General features: G+C 37.8%; 1 protein-coding gene across 4 annotated transcripts in view; it reads left to right on the top strand.

The window, feature by feature from the left end:
• The window catches only part of ACAP2 (ArfGAP with coiled-coil, ankyrin repeat and PH domains 2), a 143,894-nt gene that overhangs the window by 92,674 nt on the left and 33,204 nt on the right, over positions 1-18,016 (top strand). For all 4 annotated transcript variants that reach the window (XM_090278657.1, XM_090278664.1, XM_090278673.1 and 1 more), the window contains 3 exons: positions 122-217; positions 10,156-10,230; positions 17,240-17,352. In XM_090278657.1, coding sequence (XP_090134783.1) covers positions 122-217; positions 10,156-10,230; positions 17,240-17,352 — 284 coding nt within the window. The remainder of the gene's footprint in view (positions 1-121; positions 218-10,155; positions 10,231-17,239; positions 17,353-18,016) is intronic.

Genomic DNA, 18,016 nt, shown 5'->3' on the forward strand with positions numbered 1-18,016 from the left:
GGTTGGATATTTTGGGCTCTTGTGAAATAATTTTTTTAATATAAGTAGCATAAGGATTTTTAAGAATTTTGGAATGCTTAAGAATTTAATTTAAAATGCTAATCTCTTTTTCTCCTATTAGATGTTATCCTTTATGTATGCCCACTTGGCCTTCTTTCATCAAGGATATGATCTGTTTAGTGAACTTGGGCCCTACATGAAGGATCTTGGTGCACAGGTATATCTTGATTCTGTGTTACACCCTGATTACTGTTGTTGTTTTTTTTTAATTGAGATATAATTGACATATAACATATTACTTGCAGGTATACAGTGTAATGATTTCACTCATATACACACATACACACACACAAATGATCATTGTAAATCTCATTAACATCATCACCCCATATAGTTTTAACTTTTTCCTTGTGATGAGAACTTTTTAAGCTCTATTCTAATATCAACTTTTAAATATACAATACAGTATTATTAACTATAGTCACCATACAGTACATCATATCCACGGGACTTATTTATTTATTTATTTATTTATGGTGAAATTTATTCATTTTGTGGCCAATTGATATTCCATTGTATGCTTGTACCACTTCGGTTTTTTATTTCTAAAAAAAAATTTTTAACTGTTTTCCTATTATAGTTGTCCCATTTTAGGACTTATTTATTTTATACCTGAAAGTTTATTTCTTTTGACCCTTTAACCCCTTTCACTCCCACTCTTCCTCCTGCCCCCCACCTTTGGCAATTTCCAAACTGTTGTCTATCTATGAGTTTGCGGTTTTGGTGGTCGGGGGCGGTTGTTTTGTTTTGTGTGTGTGTTTTTTTGTTTCGTTTTTTTTAGATTCTATGTATCAGTGAGATAGTATGGTATTTGTCTTTCTCTACCTGACTTATTTCCCTTGGAATAATGCTCTCAAGACAGATCCATGTCCTAAAGGCAGGATTTCCCTTTTTTTAAATGGCTGAATAATAATGCATTGTGAATATATGCAACATTATTTTTTATCCATTAATCCATTGATGGACACATAAGTTATGTCCGTGTCTTGGCTATATATAATGCTGCAGTGAACATGGGGATGCAGGTATCTTTTTGAGTTAGTGTCTTTTTTTTTTTTTAATATGTTTTATTGATTATGCTGTTACAGTTGCCCCAATTTCTTTTACCTTTGTTTCCCTCCACCCAGTGACCCCCCTCTCCAGTTGTGTCCCCACCTTAGTCCATGCCCATTGGTTGTGCATATACTTCTTCTCAATGTCTTCCTATCTACTCCACTTCCTCCTACTATGCTTCTTAATTCCTGTACTATCTCCTTCCCTTTCCCCCATCCCCCTCCTCAATGACCTCCCCTCAAAATGTTCCCCATACATATAGTTCTTTTCCCACTCTTGTTGCCTACTTAGTTTGCCTTTGTTTCGATTCCCTAGCTTCTCTTGTTGGTTCTTGTGATGTAGTTTTCATTTTAGTGTTTATAGTTTTGATCCTCTTTCTCCTAAACAAGTCCCTTTAACATTTCATTTAACAGTGGTTTGAATCTGATGAACCCCTTCAGTTTTACTTTATCCTGGAAGCACTTTCTCTGCCCTTCTATTCTGAATGACAGCTTTGCTAGATAGAGTAATCGTGGTTGTAGGTTTTTGCTTTTCATTACTTCGAATTTTTCTTGCCAGTCCCTTCTTGCCTGCAGAGTTTCTTTTGAGAAATCAGCTGATAGTCTTATTGGGACCCCTTTGTATGTAATTCTCTTCTTCTCTCTTGCTGCATTTAAGATTCTCTCTTTATCTTTAATTTTTGACATTTTGATTATAATGTGTCTTGGTGTTGCTCTCCCTGTGTCCAGTTGTTTTGGAACTCTCTGTGCTTCCTGGACCTCTAAGTCTGTTTCTTCCCCCAAGTTCGGGAAGTTCTGCTTCATTATTTTTTCACATAATTTTTCAATTTCTAGTTCTTCTTCTTCACCTTCTGGCAACCCTATGATTCAGATGTTGGCCCGCTTATAGCTGTCCCATAGGTTCCTGAGCCTCTCCTCATTTTTCTCGCTTTTCATTTCCTCTTTCTGCACTCAATGACTGTTTGTTCCTTCCCTGTGTTCCAATTTGTTGATTTGATCCTTGGTTTTCTTTCCCTCACCACTTGTTTTGTATGTGTTTTCATTCATTTCAGCAGGACTAGCCTTCATTCCCTCCCTGTCTTGTTTAAGATCTGCTGTCAGGTCTGTAAGCATTCTTATAACCAAAGCTCTGAATTGAGCCTCAGAAATATTTTCTATCTGCTGATCTGTTAGATCAGATATTTGCTGTCTGGTCACCTGCGTGATTGGGATCTCTATCATGATTTCCGCCATCCTGACAGTTTTGTGTTTACCTTTGCTTCCTGGGCAGGGCTTTCACACCTCTTACACTATAGAGGGAGGAGCCCCGTGCACTTGTCACTACCGGGCGACCCTTCTCACCACACTGGCATTTTATGTGGGGGCAGGGTTCCTGCTGTTCACTCTCCTCTGAGAGACTGGGAGCCTCCTCCTCCAGCCCTCACAGTCCAGGACAATGTGGACCTGCCTTCCCTGGCATTGGAATTGCGAGCTGATGGGTTTTGTCTGCAGCTGGCGGTGCTCCCGAGGCACTTCTCGCCTCCCCTTAAATATGGGTGTCTGTTCTTACCACTGTCCCGCAGCTGCCGCCGCCAGCACAGCTTGACCTCTCTGCCCCGGCTTCGCCCCTCCTACCCGTCTGGATGAGCACCACTTCTTTATAACTTCGTACGCTGGACTTCCGTGTAGCTTTATTTTCTGGAACTTATGGTTATTTCTGGTTTTGCCGTAGTTGTATTTTTTCTTTGTTGTGGAGGGAGACAGAATGTGTCAGTCTAGGCCTCCATCTTGGCCGGAAGTCCTCAATTAATATCAGTTTAACTTTGCGTGCCCCACCAGGAACCAGGAATCATCACCCTTGGGCGCTTCCCGATGCACTGAGTTAGTGTCTTTGTTTTCTTTCAGTATATACCTAGGATTGGAATATCTGGAACATATTGTAGTTCTTTTTTATTTTTTGAGGAACCTTCATATTGTTTTCTGTAGTGCCTGCATCTATTTACATTTTCACCAAGTGTGCACAAGGGTTTCCTTTTCTCCACATTCTGGCCAGCCTTTGTTGTCTCGTGCCTTTTTCATAATAGTCATTCTAATGAGCACAAGGCAATACTCTCATTGTGATTTTGATTTGCATTTCCCTGATAATTAGTGACACTGCATACCTTTCTTTGGCCATCTGAATGCCTTCTGTGGAGAAATGTCTGTTCAGACCCTTTGCCTGCTTTAAATATGTTTGTTTGTTTGTGTGCTGTTGAATTGTGTGCATTCTTTATATATTTTGAACATTAACCCCTTAGCTGATAAAGGATTTGCAAATATTTCCTGCCATTGGAAAGGTTACCTTTTCATTTTATTGATGGTTTCCTTTGCTGTGCAAAAGCTTTTTAGTTTGATGTAGTTCCCCCTTGTTTATTTTGGCTTTTTTTGCCTTTGCTCCGTCCAATATTTATATTTTAAAATAAATTTAGCATATTGGGCAAGATGGAGATGTAGGTAAACAGGACTCACCTCCTTGCACAGCCACATCAAAACTACAACTAAACTGTAGAACAACCATCCAGAACCATCTGAAATAGAGCTGAATGGAAGTCCTAAAACTGCAGAACTAAAGAAGAAACTACAGTGTTACTAGTAGGAGGGACAGAAATGCTGAATGGGCTGGTCCCACACCCATCTGTGGCAGATAAAAATTGGGAGTGAAAGGTCCCAGCCCCACACCAGGCCCCAAATCTTAGGTTTCAGTGCCATAACTTCTGGCTGTAAAAATCAGTGGGCATTGAGACTGTGGAAGACAGAAATTGCTGGACTCTGGCAGATCCCTTTAAAGGGCCCATGCACAACTTATTCAGACTCTCTCTCTCTCTCTCAGCTCCAGAATGAGGGCAGCAGGTTGAAATGCATCAGAGATATACAAAGAGGAGCTGAATTGTCCAACACCAGGGCGAAAGCTGGGAGGGGAAGGTTTCTCCCAGGCAGAAATGCTGTCATAGGCCACTTTTCCTTTTCTGAGACCTCCCCCCAAAGGGCCACAGAACTGGCAGTCGGGTGCCATATCTAAGACGCCATCAACGTAGATCACATTGTTTGCCCCACCCTGTTGATTCCTTGAGGCCCTGCACCACCCAGCTTTTTGGCCCACCCAAGCAGTCTCCAGTGCCTTTTCCATATGAATGGCTTGTCTTGGCCGATGCTTCATATTTTCCTAAATTCTCAAAAACAGGTAGCACCTGACTTCAGCGAGCTCCTGCCTCTCACTCAGTTGCCACAAGCCTGGTCCTAGCAGCAGCTGGCAACTTGGGCCCCTCCAAGCCCAGCACAGATAGCTGCCTTCTGCAGATCACTTTATAGCTATGCTGTGTGACTCTGGACAGAACAGGTGGTGGCAGACCTTGGATGTTCCAAAACCAACCAGGGTTCAACCTGAAGGGAGTCCCAGCCTAGACAGAGATGTATGTAGGTAGACACGCTGCATCTACGTCCACAACTAAGAAGGAATACAACTACCACAAAACTAAAAAAACAACTAGAAGTACCAGAGAATCAAACTGCATGAAGTTCAACAAAGATATAAAGAAAAAATACCCAGACAGGTAGGAGGGGCGGAGCTTGGGTGGAGAGGATGTGGTGTGGCAGCAATGGCTGTGGCCAGCTAGCAGAAAACATAGTCACACATTATAAACCTAGGGAGGGAAACCTGGGGAGTGATCCCAGCCCCAGACCAGACCATGCTCACAGTTCCAGCATTAGGGAAAATAAAGCCTCATTGCTCCTGACTGTGAAAAGCAGTGGGGGTTAGGGTGGAGGAAGAAACTGCCAGTCTCTCAGCAGAGTGCCATTTGTTTCTTAGAAGGCAACCATAGTCCTAGAACGTCTGCAAACCCACCCACTCTGGGAACCACAACCAGGGCAACAACTAGAGAGGTGCCAGTCCCATACGGGAAGTGGGGAGAAGTGCCTGGAAAAGGGGGTGCCAAGCAAGTAGCATTGTTCCCTCTTAGTCCATCCCCCACATAAAGCACTACAACGTGGTGAAACCAGTCACCTCATACTGATGAGTACCTAAGACTTTGTCTTTTACAGCATAACAGGTATAACAGCTCTGCCTAAGACACAGAGGCAAACCCGGGAGGCTGTCAAGTTGAGGAGACAGAGAAATATGGCCCAAAAAAGGGAGCATATCAAGGTTCTAGTGGGAGAACTGAGTGACGAGGAGATAGCCAACCTAATAGATGAAGAGTTCAAAACACTGGTGAAAGTGATGCTCACAGATTTGACAGACATGCTTGAGTATGGCAAATACATAAGGAACAAGTGATGGCTGTGGTAAGTGAAACAAAGGAAAATCCACACAAAACCAATGGTGAAGGGAAGGAACCTGGGATTCAAATAAATGATTTAGAACGTAAGGAAAAAATAAACAGTCAACCAGTACAGAAGGCAGAAACAAGAATTGAAAAAAATGAGAGGCTTAGGAACCTCTGGGACAACTTTAAATGTGCGAACATCCGAATTAGGGATGCCAGAAGGAAAAAAGGAAGTGCAAGAAATTGAAAACTTATATGAAAAAATAATGAAGGAAAACTCCCTAACTTGGCAAGGGAAATAGAAATACAAGTCCAGGGAGTTCAGAGTCCTAAACAAGAGAACCACACCAAAGAGGACCACACCAAGACACATCATCATTAAAATACCAAAAGTTAAAGAGAGAATCTTAAAAGCAGCAAGAGAAAAGAAGAGAGTTACCTACAAAGGGATGCCTATAAAACTCAGCTGGTTTCTCAAAAGAAACTGCAGGCTAGAAGGGACTGGCAGGAAGTATTCATAGTGATGAAAAGCAAGGACCTACAACCAAGATTTCTGTACCCAGTAAAGCTATCATTTAGAATGGAAGGGCAGAGAAAGTGCTTCCCAGACAAAGTAAAGCTAAAGGAGTTCGTCATCACTGAGCCCTTATTATATGAAATGTTAAAGGGACCTATTTAAGATGTAGAAGATCAACACTATAAATATTAAAATGACAACAAACACAACTATCAACACAGGATCTAAAAAACAAAAACAAACTAAGCAAACAACTAGAATAGGAACAGGATCATAGGTAAGGGGATCATTTGGAAGGGTACCAGCAGGGAGGGGGAAGGGAGATAAATGGGGAAATGGTACACGGATTAAGAAGCATAACTGATAGGTACAAAATTGAAAGGGGGTAAGAATAGTATAAGAAAGGATGAAGCCAAAGAACTTACGTGCATGACCCATGAACATGAACTAAGGGGGGGTGGGATTCCTGGAGGGAAGGAGGGTACTCAGCAGAGGAGCAAAGGGGAAAGAAGTTGGGACAACTGTAACAGCATAATCAATAAAACATACTTTAAATAAATCAATAAGAAAAAAAGGTTCAACCTCAATAGGAGGGTGTACACAGCCCATAAAGTGGGCACACCTTGAGTACCTAGCTTGGGTAATAGGGGAGACTGTCACTGGACTCTATAGGACACCGACTCTACCAAGCCTGGGAGATATAGCAGGCTCTAATACATAGAAGCACACACAGAAAGGCTGCCAAATGAGGAAACATGGAAACATGGCCCAAGTGAAAGAAGAGAACACAGAAAAAGAACTAAACGAAAAGGAGACAAGCAACCTACTAGATGCAGTGTTCAAAACACTGGTTATAAGGGTTCTCATTGAACTTAGTGAGAATTTCTACAGCATAAAAAAAGGCATCAAATCCATAAAAAAGAAGCAGTCAGAAAGGAAGGATACACTAATTAAAATTAAGAACAATCTACAGGGAATCAACAGTAGAGGAGATGAAGCTGAGAATCAAATCAGTGATTTGGAATATAAGGAAGCAAAATCACCCAATCAGAACAGCAAGAAGAAAAAAGACTCCAGAAAAATGAGGCTAGTGTAAGGAACCTCTGGGACAGCTTCAAGTGTACCAACATTTGCCTCATGGGGGTGCCAGAAGAAGAGAGAGAGCAAAAAATTAGAAACCTTTTTGAAAATATAATGACAGAAAGCTTTCTAACATGATGAAGGATTTATACAAATTCAGGAAGTGCGGAGTCCCAAACAAGATAAACACAAAGTGACATCATAATTAAAATGCCAAAGGTTAAAGACAAAGAGAGAACCTTAAAAGCAGCAAGAGAAAAGCAGTTAGTTACCTACATGGGAGCCCCCATAAGACTGTTGGCTGATTTCTCAAAAGAAAATTTGCAGGTTAGAAGAGATTGGCAAGAAATATTCAAAGTGATGAAAAGCAAGGACCTACAACCAAGGTGACTTTACCCAGCAAAACTTTCATTTATAACCCAAGGGCTGATAAAGAGCTTCCCAGTTAAGGAAAAGCCAAAGGAGTACATCACCACCAACCCAGCATTATATGAAATATTAATGGGTCTTCTTTAAGAAGAAGAAAATATGAATAATAAAATGGCAACAAATTTTATTGTTGATACATATTTATCAACAATTAAATCTAAAAAACAAAATAAACAGCCAAGCAGAACCAAAACAGAATCATAGATACAGAGAATGTTTTGATGATTGCCAGATGGGAGTTTTGAGGGCTGAATGAAAAAGGTGAAGGGAATAAAAAGTTGTGAAGGAAAGAGAGAGAGAAGGTGGTAGCTAGAGAGGAATATGGGTTGGAGGAAGGTTTTAGTTAAGGTAATATGATTTGCACAAATTTAAAAGCAGAAGGGAATGGCAGAAGTTGAAAAGCAAAAAGAAAAGTGTTGATATCTGAGGTGGTAGGAGTCAACGGGATTCAGAACACAGGTAGACGATTGGGGTGCCTGTCTAGTTACAAGGAACCTGTTCGACTCATAATGTCCAACACTAATAGAAACATGGGATACCTCTTGCTGTGCTCCAAACTCTCTCTTCCTGATACGTTCCCCAGCATCAAGGAGACAAAACTGCAGGTCTTCACAGTTGTCCCACTCTTACCTCCTTCAGCCCTCCTCCAAGTTGAAAAATATTTTTATTCTCCAGCAGATTGGGAGGGGAATTTTCCCCCTTTCTGCTGCAACAGCAGTGGGGTGGAATGCAGAAGAGGAATTTACTATGAATTTGACAGGCAGAACAACCATCTCTGTGGAATATATATGCCTTCAAGTTTATAAATATTAGGTTGAATATTGTGGGCTTCCTTGTACTGCACTTCAATCTGAATGAATGAATAATATTTATATGCCATTTAATTAAAGGCTATAAATCCATGGTCTGAGGATTATTCCACTTTTTCAGTATAAGAAGTTACTGAGTTCAAGCATTTTTCTAGTGCAGCATGTACCAGCATTACCATTAAATCACTGTTCCTTGTCACTAAGGTATGTATGTATTAGATCCTAAAGTGGAGTAGTATCTAAATCAAATATTTTATAGTAGTGTTAGTTCTGTTTCAGTGTGTTTTCTTTTGGTCCTTTATTGCTATTCAGTGGTATTAAGAATCTGTGGCCAGAATTCTTCTCCTGTAGACAAAATAAAAAACACGAAGCACATTATTTGTGATAGTGAATAAAGGATCAAAAAGGTTTTTAAGAAGGTCATTTTCAATTCAGATTTTAAAGGATATTAATTTAATACTTTATCTTTCTCCTATTCTTGTTAATATTTTTATTTATTCATTTCTCACACATTAATCATTTCGAAGTGATGGGGATTCAAAGGTGAAATGACATTTATCACAGTGTAGAAGAGTAGAACCACATAATGGAGTATTTTATAACCCAAAGAGGAGTTCAAGAAGTGAGCGAATTTGTCATAATACTGGAAGTCAGATACTTCTCTTGATGGAAAATCATCTTTTCTAGTGAAAAGGAACAAGAAAGAAATGGGATTTTATAATTTCCTAAGGCTTTTGAGCTTTACAAAAACCCTTAAAAATTGGTGATTTTACCTGAAACACCAATTTGAAAGGATACATGCACCCCTCTGTTCATAGCAGCATTATTTACAATAGCCAAGATCTGGAAACAGCCCAAGTGCTTATTAGTAGATGAGAGAATAAAAAAGCTGTGGTACATTTACAAAATAGAATGCTTGCAGCTATGAATAAGACTGAAGTCTTAACCTTTAGAAAGCGTAGATGGACCTGGAGTTTATTATGCTAAGTGAAATAACCCAGTCAGAGAAAGACAGACACCATATGATCTCACTTAAATGTGGAATCTAATGAACAAAATAAACTGATGAACAAAATAGAAGCAGAAGCATGGATACATGGAACAGTCTGACAGCTGCCAGAGAGGAGGGGAAAGGGGGTCACTGAATGAAAGAAAGTGAAGGGATTAGACAAAGAATATATATGCACAACCCATAGACACAGACAACAGTCTGGTGATGGCCAGAGGGAAGTGCGAGTGGGGGCTGCAAGGAGGGAGCAATGGATAACAATAAAAAAATTTTCTAATTGGTGATTTTGTACCCTGGTGTTATGAATGACTACTATTATATATATACATATATCTACACATATATATGTGTGTGTGTGTGTGTGTGTGTGTGTGTGTATATATATATATATGTATGTATTTGCTTTCTCTTTTCTCCAGTGAATTATTTTTATACCTTTTAGGAAACCAAGTAGAAAACAGGAAGTATCTGGAATGATTGGAGGAAGTCTTGCCATTATTAGCTGCTACTTTTTGCTGTTTCTGGCAGGGGAAAAAAATCACCAGTGTATTTTCTATCTTTGATTGTAACTACCAGAATTGCTGAGTGAGTCTTAAGCTGGAGTCATTTTCCTTCTTCAAGGAGTGAATGTGTTAGCATTGTTGTGTCCTTGTCAAGGCCTCCTATCACATTTGTTTGAACCATGACTGTTCTTAGAAACATTTTCCCTAGAGGAGTTAATTTAGACCTTTTCAAAGAGGGTTTGTTACCAGAAAATAAAACAAAAGAAAGAAAGAAAAAAGCCTTCCACTTTTAAGTTATAACCAAAAGCCTTTTTTAAGTTAAATTGACTGACTTGTTGGGACTGTGACTGAAAAAAAAAAGTATACTTGGTTTTTTTAAGTCTGTATAATTTTCTTCTTTTCTCCCTTTCTAGTTGGATCAACTGGTTGTGGATGCAGCAAAAGAAAAAAGAGAGATGGAGCAAAAACATTCCACCATTCAACAAAAGGTAGCTGAGGGGAAACATTAAAGGGAATTAATTTCCATTTTGCGTAATTGTTTGATTATTGGTTTCAGCAAGATACCATTGCATTTGAACAAACACTTTTAGTTGCTTTAATAGTTAAATTGTGTATGTGAATTCCTCCTTTTTTGTGAAAAGTAAAATATTCTTCAGATGTTTAGCCATTTGGTTTTATTTTTTCCTTACATCAAAATATTTGAAAGCCATGCTTTTGAACCAGTTTATAAAAATGTCGATCTATTAGAGCCTTAACTAATTTAAAAATGACCTTTTATTAGAATTTAAAACATTATTTATAGTTTCATTTAGGATATAACCAACCCCTGTAAAAGTGTGTGTGTGCGGTTTGGGATAGGGGCTGTGGGCAGGGTAAGTGGGGTGGGGAGCACTTTAGCATCAATGTGTGTGTTTAGTATTACGGACTTTGCATCTGCAAGCACTGTAAGGCAGCACTTCCCATCTCATATGATGCTGAAATTTCACTTGCATTTCTTGTTGATTTGCCTAAGCCTAACTAAACTGACATTAAAAAATATATATGTGTGTGTGTGTGTGTGTGTGTGTGTGTGTATACACACACACATACATATGTGTGTGTGTATATACATACGTGTGTGTATATATATACATACATATATGTGTGTGTATATATATTTATTCTCATCCAAGGATATGTTTATTTATTTTAGAAAGAGAAGAAAAGGTGGGGAGGAGAGAGAGAGGGAGGGAGAGACAGAGCTATTGCTATGAGAAACATCAGTTGGTTGCCTCCTGTACGCTCCCAACCAGGGATCAAACCTGCAACCTAGTCAAGTATGTGCCCTGTCGGGGAATTGAACCCACAATTTTCTGGTGTACAAGATGACGCTCAAGTCAACTGAGCCATCTGGCCAGGGCAAAAGTATACTTTTAAATTTGAAACCAGTTATTTTTTTAATCTTATATAGTCAGTTATTTTTTTGTGTAGTGATCTGAAAACAGGAGAGAATTAGAGGTTGAATATAATGATACGTGTATGTGACAAGATGTCTTCTACTTGTCATGGCAGATGCCATGATTACAAAAGTCGAAAGTCATTTTTCTAGAGGGAGGCTTATTGATTAAATGCATGATATATTGACCTCTGAGATTTTCCCAGATGTGGGAAACTCAACTGAAGAATTTGTGGTAGTGGGGGACTATGTCTACACTTTCCCCTAAAAGGAAGAAAAATGCCTTCTAGTACTGCTTTAAGAAATGTTTCTGGACTTCTGGCCAAGATTGAGGCATAGGTATACACTCTTTGCCTCTCTCCACACCAGTGGTTCTCAACCTGTGGGTCGTGATCCCTTTGGGGGTCGAACGACCCTTTCACAGAGGTCGCCTAAGACCACCGGAAAACACATATATAATTGCATATTGTTTTTGTGATTAATCACTATGCTTTAGTTATGGTTGGGGGTCACCATAACATGAGGAACTGTATTAAAGGGTCGCAGCATTAGGAAGGTTGAGAACCACTGCCCCACACCAGAAGAAGAAATACAACTACCTCAAAACTAGAAACAACCAGAACTACCAGAAAATCGAACTTCATGGAAGTCCAGAAAACAAAAATATAAAGAAGTAATACTCATCCAGACGGGTAGGAGGAGCTAAGCTGAGGCAGAGAGAATGTGGTGTGGTGGCAGCAGCAGCAGTGGCTGTGGCTAGCTGGCAGAAGGAGTAGTCACACATTATAAAAGTCAGGAGGGACATCAAGGGAGCAATCACAGCTCCAGACCAGAGTGTGCAGCTCATGGTTCCAGCACCGGGGAAAATAAAGCCTTATTGTTTCTGACTGAAAACCAGTGGGGGTTGGGGCAGAGAAAGAAACTGCCAGTCTCCCAGCAGTCCATTTGTTTAGAGGCCCCCCATGGTCCTAGAACATTCATAGACACACCCACGCTGGGAACCAAGGCCAGGGCAACAGCTAGAGGGGCACCAATCTCATACAGGAAGCCTGTGAAGTGCCTGGAAAAGAGGCAAGTGCCAAGCAAGCGTCATTGTTCCCTCTCATACCCCTCCCCCACATACAGCGCCACAACGTGGTGAAACGGGTCACCCTGTACTGACAATACCTAAGGCTCCGCCCCTTACAACGTAACAGGTGCGACAGCTCTACTCAAGACACAGAGGCAAACACAGGAGGCTGTCAAGTTAAGGAGACAGAGAAGTATGGCCCAAAAGAGGGAGCAGATCAAGGTTCCAGTGAGAGAATTGAGTGACAAGGAGATAGCCTAACAGATGCAGAGTTCAAAACACTGGTGATAACGATGCTCACAGACTTGACAGACATTTTGAAGTACAGCAAACGCATAAGGGAAGAAATGAAGACTATGCTAAGTGAAACAAAGGAAAATTCACACAAAACCAATGGTGAAGGGAAAGAATCTGAGATTCAAATCAATCATTTGGAACGTAAGGAAGAAATAAACATTCAGCCAGTATAAAAGGAGGGAACAAGAATTGAAAAAAATGAGGAGAGGCTTAGGGAGTCTCTGGGACAACTTTATATGTGCCAACATTCAGATCATGGGGGTGCCAGAAGGAGAAGAGGAAGGGCAGGAAATTGAAAACTCATATGAAAAAGTAATGAAGGAAAACTCCCTAATTTGACAAAGGAAATAGACATATAAGTCCAGGAAACACAGAGAGCTCCAAACAAGCTAGACCCAAAGAGGACCACACCAAGATACGTCATCATTAAAATGCCAAAAGTTAAAGATAAAGAGAGAATCTTAAAAGCAGCAAGAGAAAAGACAGTTACCTACAAAGGGGGACCTATAAGACTCTCAGCTGATTTCTCAAAAGAAACTTCGCAGGCTAGAAGGGGCTGGCAAGAAGTATTCACAGTGATGAAAAGCAAGGATCTACAACCAAGATTACTCAACAGCAAAGCTATCATTTAGAATGGAAGGGCAGATAAAGTTCTTCGCAGACAAGGTAAAGCTAAAGGAGTTCCACCACACCATTATTATATGAAATGTTAACGGGATTTTTTCAAGAAAAAGAAGGTCAAAACTATGAACATTAGAATGACAACGAACTCACAGCTATCAACAACGGAATTATTAAAAAAAAACAAAACAAACTAAGCAAACAACTAGAATCATAGGTATGGGACTCATTTGGAGGGTTATCAGCTAGGAGGGGGAAGGAGGAGCAATGGGGAAATGGTGCAGGTATTAAGAAGCGTAATTGGTAGGTACAAAATAGACAGGGGGAAGTTAAGAATAGTATAGGAAAGGGTGAAGCCAAAGAACTTATATGCATGACCCATGGATATGAACTAAGGGGGGTGGGATTGCTGGGGGAAGAGTGGTACAGGGCAGAGGGGAGCAAAGGGAAAATTTTGGGACAACTGTAACAGCATAATCAATAAAACATACTTTAAAAAATCTGTTTCCTTGGTATTGAGCAATGAAATCAACTTTTGTTATGGTTTTTTTAGAATTTAAAATACCAATAAACTAGAACATGTCAGTGGAAAAAAATGAAAATGAAATCAGTAATAAAATTAAGGAAAATTTTATTGGTGATGGGTTATTAATATGTAAAGAAAAGCATTGTTTAAAAAAGGAAAGATTGTCTACCATGCCATCTTTAAATTTGTTACTTCTTGCCATGGTCAGGTAAGACCATATGTTTTGTTTTTGTTTAAGGTCAAATTGCTTTTGGTTGGATAACTTGTTTCAATGACAGTACCATGGAAAGATTGTCAAAAATTTGAGGCCAGTCATTTCTACTTAAAACAAGATCATGATATTTGAAGAAACATGACTGTTTGCTTAAACTGAATTATTTGATTAACATTTTGCATCTTTTATTGTCTTTCCCTGTTATATACACAATTCAAAAGTAATTATTAAATTTAAAATTTACTTATTTGATTTTAAGTAATGGTCAATTACTGTTTTCCTTTAAAGAAAGTAATGCTCTTTTTTGCTTATTATGTGTATTTACCTCCTTTCTGCTCTTAAATGCTGGCACAAGGCTGCATTACAGGTAAAAACAAACAAAAAGATGGGGTGGGGGAGGAAAACATATCCAATCTGGTAAAAAGTAAGGGAAAGTGTATCCTTTTACATTTTCAAGAATTAAAGTTGATCAGTTAAAGAAATAATGATGCTATGCGTGTTTAATTCATGTTACTACTTTTCAAAACGTTATGCCGTTTTCAGCTGCCAGCATAGTGTAAGAATTTCCATTGCTCCCTGCCATCTTATTGTATTGTGAGAGTTTTTAATATTTTGCTTATTTTGGTGGGTAGATATTGACATCACCTTGTGATTTTATTGTCTTTTATGGTTTGCATGTGTGTATCTTTTTGTGTCTTGTATAATTAATTCTTTCCAACCCAAGATCATGAAGATACATCTCCTGTATAATCTTCTAAGTGTTCATAGGTTTGCCTTGTATGTTTCAATCTTGAATCCATCTATGATTGGGTTTTTGTGTGTGGTGTGAGGTAGGTTTCCAGTTCCCTTTTATTCTTACATTGGTAGCTAATCAGCTATTAAAAAGTTTGTGCTTTCCCTACTGCTATGTATGTTATCCAGTTATAGATCACATTTCCATACATGTGGGGTCAAGCCTCAGGCTCTGTATTTTGCTTTATTGGTTTTTTTGTGCCTATACTGTGCTGTCTTATTTTAACTTTATAGTTCATCCTATATCTGACAAAGCAAAGCCTCCTACCCTCTTCTTCAAAAATGAATTGCCTAAGTTTTGCATTTCCATATAAATTTCAGGAGCAGCTCTTCAGGTTGTATAAAAATCATTTTGGGATTTTGATTGAGATGTCATTGGATCTATGAATCAATTTGGAGAAGAATGGATATCTTTATTTTACAATGTCTTCTAATCCATGCCTTGACATTTTTCCATTTATTTAAGTTTTCTTTGATGTATTTCATAAAATTAGATATTTTTCTTATCTATCTTTTGTTAGATTTATTCCTAGACACTTGTAAATGTTACCTTTAAATTTTTTCACAGCTTACCTTTGTCATATATTAGAATAAAATGGACTTTTCTGTATTGATTTTATAACCAGTAATCTTGTTGCACTCTTTTTAACACTAATTTGTCTCTGGATTCTTTGTGTACATCTTTGGATAGTCTGTGTACAAAGTCATATCATCTACAAATAATATAGTCATTTCTTCCCTTCCAGTCCCAACATAATCTTAAATCAACGTGGTAATAATGGTCCTTCTTGTCTCACTTGCAATTTCAAAGGGAAAGTTCTGTTAGATTCCCTTTTTTGGCCGACCCTACTCTTGCCCTCTATTCCCTGGACCCCACACCAAAGTTTGATGTTCATTTGATAAGTCAAAGGTGAAAGCTAGCTTCCTTTTCCTGCTTACCTCTTTGGCTTCCAATTCTCATTTAATCTTTTGCCTTTGAGTATTCCTTTCTAATTTGCCAGCTCATCAATATATTTAAATTCTAACAGTGTATATTTTATATAACATTATTAGTTGTTTTCATTATAAAATCATATCTGTCACATTTTAAGTACTATACAATATTAATTTGATAGTAATAGTAATTAAATTGAAGATATAATTTATCTCAAGAACTATAGTTGAAAATTAGAATAATACTCACAAATGCACTATATTTTCCATGAGGTATTATTTGATGTTTTAGGTAGCATCAGAGTTATTTAAAAACTGCTGATATTACAAATGAAACCTTTAGAATGTTACCAAACTCAATTATATCTTTTGCCTACTTAATCCTGACTGCATAATTAAATAAATTATAGCTTCAAATAAATTTTAAGTGAGGAAATTCAAGTTTCCCTGATTTTTTGTTTTCCCAAAGAAAAAGTAGGAAGGAATGTAACATACATTTACGGATTCTGTTTCATTTAGTTATTTTGGATTATCATGACTTTTTATGGTTAAATTTTGGAACATGTCAAGAGAGTTTTTGTTTTCAATTCTGACTTGAGTCTATTTCCTTCTTCCATCTTTGTAGACTCTTAGATTTGGAAGTCCCTTAGGTGATTTTCACTCTGTCTCACACTCAGTGCAGTACCTCCATGTCTCGTCAGGTGGTCATTCAGCCTTTGTAAAAATTTTTCTCAAGACAGAAAGTTAATAGATCACATTTTAATTTTGATCATTGTTCCAGAGTAATTTTGAAATATCTGAGACTGATTTTTAAAGTTTTAAATTTGGGAATAATGGCAGTCTTGCAATTTTACTAGACTACTTAGGAAATTCATCAGGAAATCTTTTAAATATAGGATTACTGATTTCAAAATTTCATGAATCCTTGGAATAAAATTGAGTTTGAATTGCATTCCAGTGAAGGTTATAATAATAGAAGAAGGTATTGAATGATTCTATAGTCATTTAAAAAGTGAGCTCAACATGGCCACTTTAAACTGTGCTTCTCCTTTGCAACACTAGACTTCATTTTAGGAAAAAATGCCATTATTTTATTGCAGTACTTCCAAATGGTGGAGTTATTACTCCTATAATATTAAAAAACTACCATAATAGTAATATATTTAGAAAATAATGGCAATCCCATTTTAAAATACCCATATTTTTTTCATTGTTAGCATATACATCACCATAAAATATTAGAAAAAAATGAAAACACTTTAAATATAACACACTGTATCATATTTAGTTGATCTTTTGTCTGTTTGTATACATATTATTTTGTACTTTTAATCACAGTGTACAATTTTTTTTCTTTTAGAGTATATTCCATATAACCATTTGTGTTTTTATATCATTATAACAATTACTGCACAGTAGTTCACTTAATTGAAATACTTTAATATGTTGGAACATTCTTCTATTATTGAACATTTAAGTCTCCCTCCTTCTTATGAATATTCCTGACGTAACCACAGTTTTTCTACCATTCAAGCTGTTTTTCTAGGATAAATTTGCTGTCTAGGCAACTTAGTCAAATCATTAATTTTTTTATGTGTTATTTTGTTTAGGATTTCTCCAGTGATGATTCTAAGTTAGAATATAATGTAGATGCTGCAAATGGCATTGTAATGGAAGGATATCTGTTCAAACGAGCCAGCAATGCCTTCAAAACTTGGAACAGGTAATATATTTCAAATACTAGTCTCGATCTTTCTATATTCTCAGTTTTCTGACTTTTCTTGTGATTTGGCAACTCTTTCCTTCATAATTCTCTAAATTTACAGTCCAGAGTAATTTTCCTGAACCAAGTTCATTGAATATAAGATGCCCTTGTAAGAAAGGGGACCCTAATAAGCAAGTGGAAAATGATAACACTAATTCTAAATTTTAAACAAAGTTTAAACCAGGAAGCAAAGAGAATTTTTATAGTGATTGGTCTATACTAACTAGACCATTATAATAAATAAATTTTGAATTTGAGCTACTTTTCATATGTTATGAAATAGATCTGATTACAAATTATGTGTTGAATATAATGGGTAAATAGGACAAGTGAACCCCCCCTTTGCATTCCTGTCCTATATGATGTTTATATACATTTTTACTGTTTGTTTATGAATTTTAGATCAGGTGATTGTGATCTTTGCAATAATTCTTATTAATCAGGAGTTTTAGGAAATGGGGTTATTCTTTTTATTTTTAAGTATATTTTATTGATTATGTTGTTACAATAGTTTCAGTTTTTTCCCCTTTGCTCCCTCTGCCCAGTATCCCCCCACCCCGCCCCCAGCAATCCCACCCACCCACCCCTAGTTCATGGGTCATGTATACAAGCTCTCTGGCTT

The sequence above is a fragment of the Furipterus horrens genome, unplaced genomic scaffold, assembly GCF_987537825.1.
Source record: "Furipterus horrens unplaced genomic scaffold, mFurHor1.1.pri manual_scaffold_1, whole genome shotgun sequence".
Lineage (NCBI taxonomy): Eukaryota > Metazoa > Chordata > Mammalia > Chiroptera > Furipteridae > Furipterus > Furipterus horrens.